Below are 9,624 nucleotides of genomic sequence, written 5' to 3'. Positions count from 1 at the left end.
TTTTTGCGCACATGTATGTCAAGTGCCTGACAGGGCAAGCCATTACGCTAATGCATCATCAGCTTGAAGCTTAAAATAAAGATTTTTCATGTTCTGGGCAGCTTGGATCACGTACTTTTCCTGCAGGAGCTCATTCTGTTTCCTCCACTATTTTTAGATGCATTTTATCCATAGAAATGCGTTATTCAGTTCTGTAATTTGATGCGACCCGCTGAAGTTGGACGTGCACTGTAGGCAGACCTGGTGATAATCGATTAGTTGTTGCAGCCCTATAATCAAATGACTAATGCTGCAATTTATTTAAATATGTGAGCTGTGGGTTTCCAGATGAAGCGATTTTTTTTTTTGAAGATTTTTATTATAAATATTTTTTAATTATTTTAATTGTTTTTATTTTATGGTACAATATCATACACTAAAATTCTTATTTTGTTTCATTGTTTCATTTAATAACAATCACAACATAATTCATAATAATAATTTAAAATACAAAAATAATAATTAAATAATAAAAAAATAATAATACATAATAATTTAAAGTCATAATGAATGGGTCAAAAAAGTGTGAATGTGTCATGAAAATTTAAATTCATTGTTTTTCTTTTCTTTTTTTTTTTGCTTTAAAGTGAATGAAAAAGATGTCAGTTGATTTATAAAGTGTGACCACTTAAATTGTTCACCCCCCCCCCCCCCCCCAAATAATTCAGCCATAAAATAGTTGATTATATTCAATAAATGATAAATTTATTATAAATAGCTATTCTATTTCAAGCTATTTTAAGTTCTAAAATAATTGGGAAAAAGTTTTGATAAAATTCAACTATTTTTTTTTTCTCATTGCAGTATGTCTTTTTTTTTTTTTTTTTTTTTTTTTTTTTTTTACAATATCATGCAGTTCTAACAGGAAGTATGAATAATTAACATATAAGGTCTAAGACAGTCTAATAGGGTGTAATTGTCATCATGAGTCATGAGTCTCATGAAATCCTGAGCTTTTCACTGACCATTTCCTGAAATAGCAGCAGCCCATCTGGAGCAGAAAAGGCCATCCTTGTGGGGATGATAATTACTTAGCCAGAGGTCAAAGAATAGAAACTGGTAGTTGCTGTGTGATGTCCTGTGCCATTATGAGTGCTGTTAAACTGTCCATGAGGAGCTGCTGGCAGCTGGGGAGTCGTACAGCTGAGTAAAACACAAGCTCATCCTACAGGGAGCCATTAGCAGAAGCCTGTACTACAAAGCAATTAGAGGATGTATTGGGACTTGCAGTGTTTATTGAAATAATTGAATGTCCCGTAACTACAGTATGTACTTCAGTAGAGTAATGAATGTTTATGCCCTCATAGCAGACTGTTTGATAGGACGCCTGAATCAGTGGCTTATGAAAGAAAGATTCTTTAATTGCATCTCAGATTTAAACTTCACAAGCAAAAATAGCTTAAATTAGATTAATTTACGTGAATCGGTTCAAACTGTGTCAGCTGAATATATCATGGCCTGCAGACTAGACGCCCCTGCAGTTTGTTCTCCATGGGATAATTTACTCTGGTAATTCTTCATTCCTGATCAGGCTAAAGTTTGTTCTTCATGCATTACAGAATCTGACTCCTAAAGAGAAAGCAAAAGCAATTCAATTATTTGACAGTGTTCAAGCTATTCTAGATGTAAGATTTAAACTTATGACACCATGCATAGTATGCAAAGCTGTGATGTGCAACTATGCAATTTGCCATTGATTTTCATATACAGTGACCCCAAAATGAAAGACAAAAGTCAGACAAATTTTTTTTCTTCAAAATAAATATTTTATCTATGCAATGATATTAATACAGCTGAACAATTACAAATGTCTAAATACATTTGGGGTCACTGTGTATGCATCTATAACCAACAGGCAGCTGTCCATGGTGCTGAAACCACAGCCACATTCGCTTACAGCAGTACTGGTACCCAAATATTATACTAATATAAAATATATACTACACAGAATATTCATATATACTATATTTAAAAATATATGATAATATTTTTTTTCTTATAAATAACTATATGTTATTTTTAATATATTGCAGCAAATATTTAAAAATATATAATTTTCTTATAACGATATACTATATTTTTTTCTATTTTAATTTAATATAAATAATAAATAAATACATAATTAAATAATCAGGAAATTGCAAATATTACGATTTTTAATTTTGGTTACAATTATTTCTAAAAACACATAATGCATTACAACGTACGTTATGAATACCTTTATAATGCATTATGCATGAAGTCTTAAAGTATGGCCAAGCTTAAGAGTTTATTTCCTAGCTTTCCATTAAAATAATCTGGATTCTGGAAATTGAGACAACACAACAAATATAAAATAGCATCAAATGCTCAATTGGACATTGTTTAGCATGTTCACACTAACAGCGGTCCCTTCTGATCATAAATGGACGTTGTAATGTGAGCACCAGTGAGAATACAGAGTCTGTGTTGACATACGCTTCAATTCCCTCTCCTGCATGTCTGTCAGAGATGAGTCTGATCCACCTCTCCATGTGTCCCCTGCTGGACTCACAAGCACCCACCAGGGCCCGCTCACTGTGCGCGTGCTGAATTTCATTTGCTGTGATTTCCCGCCGGCCTGTAATGTGATGGATTTGACATTTTGATTTGCACATTGAAGAACAGAGGAGGACAAACTTAATTTCATTTGAGCCGTAGAGAACGGAGAACAGGGCCTGGGATCCGTTGCATGTGTGTCATCGTGTTTGGTCGCTGTCATAATGGGCTTGTCTCATGCGCTTTATTATTTTTAATACAGTGACAACTCCAGTCAATGTCAGTACTACCCGCCTCTTCCTCCACATCTCATTACTGTGTTTTCTGACCTCAGAGGTCAACATTTGTGCACTAATGAAAGCTTTGTCTATTAATATCCATCATTCGTTTGCAATCAAGTTAAACTAACAATCGCTTTACATGAGCATGTCAAGTTGTTTTTCACGTTGTCTACTGTGCTTGAGACAACTGACAAATAGCTTCTTAAGTGCATTACTTTAAGTTCCTGATCGAATCATCTAAACTTCACAAAGTTCAGTTTTCTGTCTCTTTATCATATTTACACTGGTGGCTAACAGTTTGGAAAAATTAAAGATTTTTAAATGTTTTTGAAAGACTGCATTTATTTGAACAAAAATACAGTAAAACCAGTAAAACTGTGAAATATTATTGCAATTAAAAAGAACTGTTTTCTAATTCAGTGTTTTAAAATTATTAATAATGGTTCTTACTATTATCAATTTTGGAAGAAAAATGTGCTAATGTGCTAATAAATTTATTTGTAACATTAAGTCTTTCTTTATTGCCACTTTCGAGCAAATTCATGCATACTTGATAAATAAAAGTATTGATTTCTTTTTGTTTTTTTGTTTTTATTAATCAACAGTAATGCCCCAAATTTTTGAATGGTATTGTATCACCTTTTCCAGAAAATATCAAGCAGCAAAATTTTTCAACGTTGTTGATAATAATAATAATAATAATAATAATAATAATAATAATAATAATAATAAATTATATTAGAATATTTTTTTTAAGGATCACCTTTGCCATCACAGGAGCAAATTAAATGTAAAAAATATTCAAATAGAAAACAGTAATTTTACATTGTAATATTTCAAATACATAAATGTTTTTTACTGTATGTTTGATCAATTGAATGCAGCTGGTGACCATAAGAGACTTCTTTCACAAATAGCAATTATTCCAAACTTTTTTCTGCCAGTGTATAAACCACCAACTGCTTTCCACGTTAAAGTTGCTTTAATAGAGTGGAGGATGAATCTGGGATTTACATGTGTGATTTTAATGTATATCAACATGTGAGATGACAGTACTTGAAGCCCATCTCACAATGTAAGCTGAAGTTTAGGAATATAATCCCTTTGGAACCGCTTTTTCTGTCCCATCTGTCATCAATGAGCGTCCAGTAATATCTGGCAAAAGTATTAAATCTAATCCCAGCGAGCTCCACTATTATCTCTCATATTGTATTGTTGAGTTCCGGCTTGACGGAACTGAATCACGGCCTCTGTGACTGACAGAGTGTGTGAGTCATGACACAAGTCTGTAGACACAATGTCATTGTGTGAAATGCATAATGACACACTAGATTTCTAAAACGCTAAATGTTAGAGGAAGAGTTATAGTGCTAAACAGATGCTCATGACGTCATCGGGAGTTGCAGGTCTATAAGTAGCAGCGGAGCGTGACAGCACGGCCTTTTCTGTATTTGGCTTTCAGGTGAGCTCTACTTTTCTGTGGGAAAGAGCTTCTTTGCATCGGCTGTTGTACAAATAACATGAATATGAACAAACACTATCAGCCTCATGCTAATGATATAACCGTTTTGCCTCCAAATGCAGAAAATTCTTTGATGTTTTGAGGGACTGGAAGAATGCACTGTTAAAAACAGAAAACAACTCAATTTAAACTCTAAACTTGTCTTAAAATCCAAAAGGTTTTGGTGGTATTTCTGGTTCAGTTCTCTGTATCCTGTCAGCTCCTCGGCTGGTAGCATAATCACACATAAGGTACGCCATATGCGACGCGCCGTTATCCCGAAGTGACTGCACTTCCTGTTATTTTTAGCTCTGCTGTGCTATTTTTAATAGCTAGCGCCATGCATGTCTCCTCCTTTCCACTAATGGTCGATAAAAATACCCTGTTGTTATTTGCCATTAGGTCTGACAAGTCATTACAGAGCATTTTTCTGCCGCGGTTGAATGAAGGGCCTCGAGAACAAGAGGACGTCCACAGGGATTGGTGTGTCCAGAAAAGAGACACGCAGCATGACACAGGAGTAAGTCGACAAGTTCTCTGAAGCAGTACGAACATATTTCCTCTTTTATTTACATTCCTTTTTCAAATGTTAACATTTTTCGCTATAACTCTCTCATCAAGTTGGCATTTTCTCTTTTCTCATTAAAATAAACTTGGCACAAGTAAAACATATGTAGACAAAAGTTTTATTTACACCATACAACATTTTTTGATTTTTAAATATTTTATACAGGGCTGCAGATGAGAGAGCTTTACTGAGCTTCCAGGCAGATTCTGCAGTATTAAAGTTTTGAAATATATTATTCATAAAAAAGTGAGTATTACCTTTATTGCATTTAAAGCAATGAAGAATGTAGCCTGACAAACATTCATTTTTAAATGACAAAAAAAAAAAATCCTCTTTGCTTCTGAATATTTTTGTCTTTTCATATTATAAAGTAAAAAGTGTAGTAATGGCCAAACGGACTTGTTATAAACTTTTTAAAAACCTGCGCAAGTATATACATTGTGTTCCCGGGCTCGCCTGCCACCGAACAAAAAACCGAACCCAGCCGCCGCTCGTGGGTGGACGCCATGTCACGTGCCGTTTTCTCCTTGAGGTCTCATCTGGAAAGATAACACTTTTGGAACCGATTATTTTCCAACTGGTTACTTTTGAAACGCATGATGTTCGATATTGTACATGTCTGGCCCCCACTAAATACACGAGTGAGAATACAAAAAAAAAGATAACACAGATGCTTTTTTTGTCTTTTTCTAACGTCTTTTTATCTGTCCGTCCTTCCTTGTTTTAAAATCTTATTGGCACATATTGTCCCTGCTAGACTCCTAGAATCCAGATATGTCTTTCCAAGGCTGCATGAGAAGTCTTCGCGTTTTTGTTCAGTGCAAAATATGTCCACCTTCATCCGCGTCCCCGCTAACGCTTCATTATTCCTCAGACTTCTGTCTGAAAGTCTCCCTCCTGGACGTCCAAAGGGAGGCTGACACACTTTTCCCACTCAGCGTTAGTCATCTCCAGAGAGTTCTTTGTGTCTGATTCTAGTACATTCATTGTGGCGTAGTTCTGATATTCACTTGCCGGGTTGAAGCTCTCCCAGGGGTTCTTGTTTGGCATTGCCTTGTCCTACGGAAAAGGACAAGAAGCCGCCGTGTTAGAAATATCACATTTTTGCAATATTCTCCATATGGTTTCTCATTACAGTGCCTCGTTTTGTGACACTGTCAAACATTGGAAGTTGGACATGGACATGAATCATCAAGCTTTAATTCATGTTCTCTCACAGCGGCCCTAAAAATATTTGGACACTGTATGAAAGTCACCCCATTAGATAAAATGTCGCTTGGCTTGATATTTTGTTAATTAACACAATGACATTCATACATCTGTGTCCCAAAAAATGTTTTTGGAGCCGCTGCACATACACATCCAGTGCTCAGTAATCAAAGTCTTTGACCTAACAGCATGTTTGGAGTGTTTCCAGATTCAGGAACATCTCAGATTTTTCAAGGGAATAAAAACACAGAATCATTTCTTCCAGTGGTTACCAAGCAACAGGCAGTGAACGGCAAAGTTCTGCAGTCTGATTGAACGTTGGTAAAGGGAAGTAAAGTAACGTGCCAAAGGGACACGTCGCCAGCTGCTTCGACTACATGAATATACACCTGACATAAACATGCATTTCTAATACTGTTCAATTTGTTAACTTTAGCTAATGCATTAGGGTTCTTGAATTAGGAATCATTTCATAGTTTAGGTTAATTTATTAATATACTATTGTTCATTTGCAATTCATGTCCTTTCATGTTAAATTAATGCTAATTTATATGACTTGAAATGTAGAAATTAGCATTAGCCTAGATTAATAAATGCAGTAGTGCACCATTTCATTGTAAGTTCATAAATGCATTAGTTAATGTTAAAACATAGTGCCTCACTGTAAACTGTTAGCCATGCATTTCGTATCTGGCCACTTGCAACTGATTTCACTTAGCTGCACGATATGGAAATTCCACTTTTAGAGGCTGCATTAAACTGAAATTTCCATTATTTACATTGAATCAAAATGCTTTCCGTTATATTGACCGCTTAAAAAGGCATTCAGTAGATTTCCTACTTTAGAAGCATTCTTAATGCTAATGGGGATTACAAGTGAATAAAAAGGGAGAAAATAACGTTTGTGAATCGATATTGGATTAACAGTCTAAAGTGGAATAAATCATAAAATCAGGTGACCAGATCGCAAGACCACATTAACATTTACCACCAGCGTCGAACAGAATCAAAATGTGCTGTATTTTTCAGTCATCAGATCACAATGCTTCTTGAGTGCACCAGCTTTCATCGAGGTCGAGAGGGTTTCAACTGTGATTCAATCACTGAAAATGCATGCTACTGTAATAGCAGGAGATGAATTGTAGGCCACTATACCGAGGCTGAGCTAATTAAAAAACATGTCTAAAAATCTGTTAATTGACGATCAGAGTGAACCTCACGGTGCCAGTCAGCTGGAGGCCAAACAACACTGAACGTTCCTCTGCTGCATGGTGCTGGATGATGAAATGCGATTGTTGCAATTGGTCTGCTCCAATCAAACAATCCCACCGGCCTTACAATTACAGATAATTGGTGCACCGTACTGCGGAAAGCACAGAGAAGCTCTCCAATATCTGAAGCAAATCAAGTGTTTTTTGTCCCGTGCATTCGCCAAGCAGCGATTAGCCAATAGAAAAGGAAATAATAAGCATGTTTGAACGAGTGCATGAGCATGGATCACAATGACGGCTCAGTCACTCTTCCTCTTCTCTTCTTCCTCTCTCATCTCCTCTTCCTCCCCTCCGGAGCAGGTGGATGTGCTATTTTTCCACTTGAATACACTGGGTGGATAACTATTATTTCCTTCATTCACTCACTTCCTGTGCACAAGATTGGGGCGCCACCAGAAGACACAGCTAAACATAGACAACGCGGCACCCCCCGGTACTCTGTAATGAGACACACTGAACCCCGTATCCTGTTACTCACCATGCCGCCCATATTTGGTATGTCTCGAAATCGGTCCAGGGTTTGAAATTTCTGATTGAGTTCCTGGAACAGCTCCATATGCCTTTTCCTGGTGTGCATGACTTTCTGAAATGGCAAGGGTGGGAGGGAAGGGGGATTGGGGGGGTAGGGGGGTGGGATTTGGAGTTCAGTCAAGCTGAGAACCAGAACTTTGCAACAGGACAAAACCTGGCTACTTTCAAAGAATTTATCACCGTGTAAAAATGCTGTGCTCACCCTGCAAATTTGGCTGAATGTTATGACAAGGTTATGACAAACGGCACTGGCATATATGAAGGGTCAGTGGTAGCACTTGACATTTAATTTAATTTTTTTGGTAAAGGGCTGAAACGCTCTGGGGGATTCTGCAAGTGACCTTAAAAACGTGAAAATATACAGGCTATTTTTTGATTTTCAGCTTGAAGTCAGGGGATGTAAAAGGATAAAATGGGAATATGTGGTGGCTGACGGCATTGCTTTTACGCTAAACCACACAACGCTTCATAAATCGCAGTTGTGTCAGGACATGCTACTCCAATATGCTTAAGTGCTACACAAAGTAGTTGTAAATTAAAGGGGCAAAACACAAACGCAACAAATGGCCCTTCGCTTGGTGCAACAAAGGCCTGACGCATGCACTTCGCCAAGCAAAGGTTTCACTCACCTCGAAGTCTAGATCCTGGTACCTCGACTTTCTTCTCTGTAGAACCAAGACAGAAAGACAAAAAATAGAGTAGTTAGATATTACGAAACCTAGAGAAATAATCTGCTGAAATCTGGTCCCATTTCTAAAACATACATAAGCAAGTATGTTTCTTGCGCATCAGAGCTAGACTTGTATGCCTTGAGGCTTTTGAAAGGAAATGGATTAGGTTCAAATGTATTTTTCCCTGAAGACAGCCGGTCGATACCAGTACTTTTCAAAATTTCAGTAATGATGAGAGGTTGAAATGTCTTACAATGCCTCTGCAATGATCTTAAAGGCCAGTCTACAAGAAGTACGCAAACGCAGACACAAATGCTTGGTCTCGCTGGATGTATTTAACACAAAAGAAAATACTGTCAAAAAAACTGGGGTCTGAATAATAAACAACAAAGAAAAACATTTTTCAAAACACCTTGTTTTGCATTCTTCAAAACAAAGTCAGTCATACAGATTTGGAATGACATAAGAGTAACTGAAGACAATTTTCACTTTTGGAGTGAGCTATCCTTTTAAAGTTAGCATTAAATAAATGTTTCGAATTGTACGTTACTGATCTTACTGAAAAATCATCTTTAATACTGTTTTTTTAAACAAACTGTCATTACTCAATTTTCCCATTAAAAAAACCCCAGAAACTAGTCTGGTGATGCAAGCCAGACTTCTCCAAGAATTTAGTCTACTTAAATTCCGCCTACAATCGTTCACAAGCTTTCATTCAGATCTGCATCCATCCAGTTAATAACCTATGGATAGAACCATCTATTAGCTGCTGATGATGTCAAAATAAAAAAGAAAACACAATGTTGTTACTTTCAAATCTTTGCAGATTGAACATCTTAAGGAATATATATATTTTTTTTACCAGTTGTCTTTGGCTTAAATTGGGGGATTTAGATATTAGGGCATTAAACATTAAGATTTTCTAACTGACAGTATAGAAGAACCTCTATAACGCATTTGTGGCAATACTAAAAATGCATTCATGGAGCTAGAAGCATCTGTTTTCATGTACTTGTGTAGATTTTACTTCTGTCTA

General features: G+C 36.4%; 1 protein-coding gene across 4 annotated transcripts in view; it reads right to left on the bottom strand.

Annotated features, from left to right (window-relative positions):
* Window positions 1-4,881: 4,881 nt before the first annotated feature.
* The window catches only part of adgrb3 (adhesion G protein-coupled receptor B3), a 165,096-nt gene continuing 160,353 nt past the window's right edge, over window positions 4,882-9,624 (bottom strand). For 3 of the 4 annotated variants that reach the window (XM_042737386.1, XM_042737388.1, XM_042737389.1), the window contains 3 exons: window positions 8,547-8,582; window positions 7,865-7,969; window positions 4,882-5,965 (listed from right to left, as the gene is read on the bottom strand). In XM_042737386.1, coding sequence (XP_042593320.1) covers window positions 5,777-5,965; window positions 7,865-7,969; window positions 8,547-8,582 — 330 coding nt within the window. In that variant the 3' untranslated portion in view covers window positions 4,882-5,776. The remainder of the gene's footprint in view (window positions 5,966-7,864; window positions 7,970-8,546; window positions 8,583-9,624) is intronic. The other variant, XM_042737387.1, reaches the window with a different exon arrangement.

This window comes from Cyprinus carpio, chromosome B13 (genome assembly GCF_018340385.1).
Source record: "Cyprinus carpio isolate SPL01 chromosome B13, ASM1834038v1, whole genome shotgun sequence".
NCBI lineage: Eukaryota > Metazoa > Chordata > Actinopteri > Cypriniformes > Cyprinidae > Cyprinus > Cyprinus carpio.
This window is presented reverse-complemented; position numbering and strand designations above follow the sequence as displayed.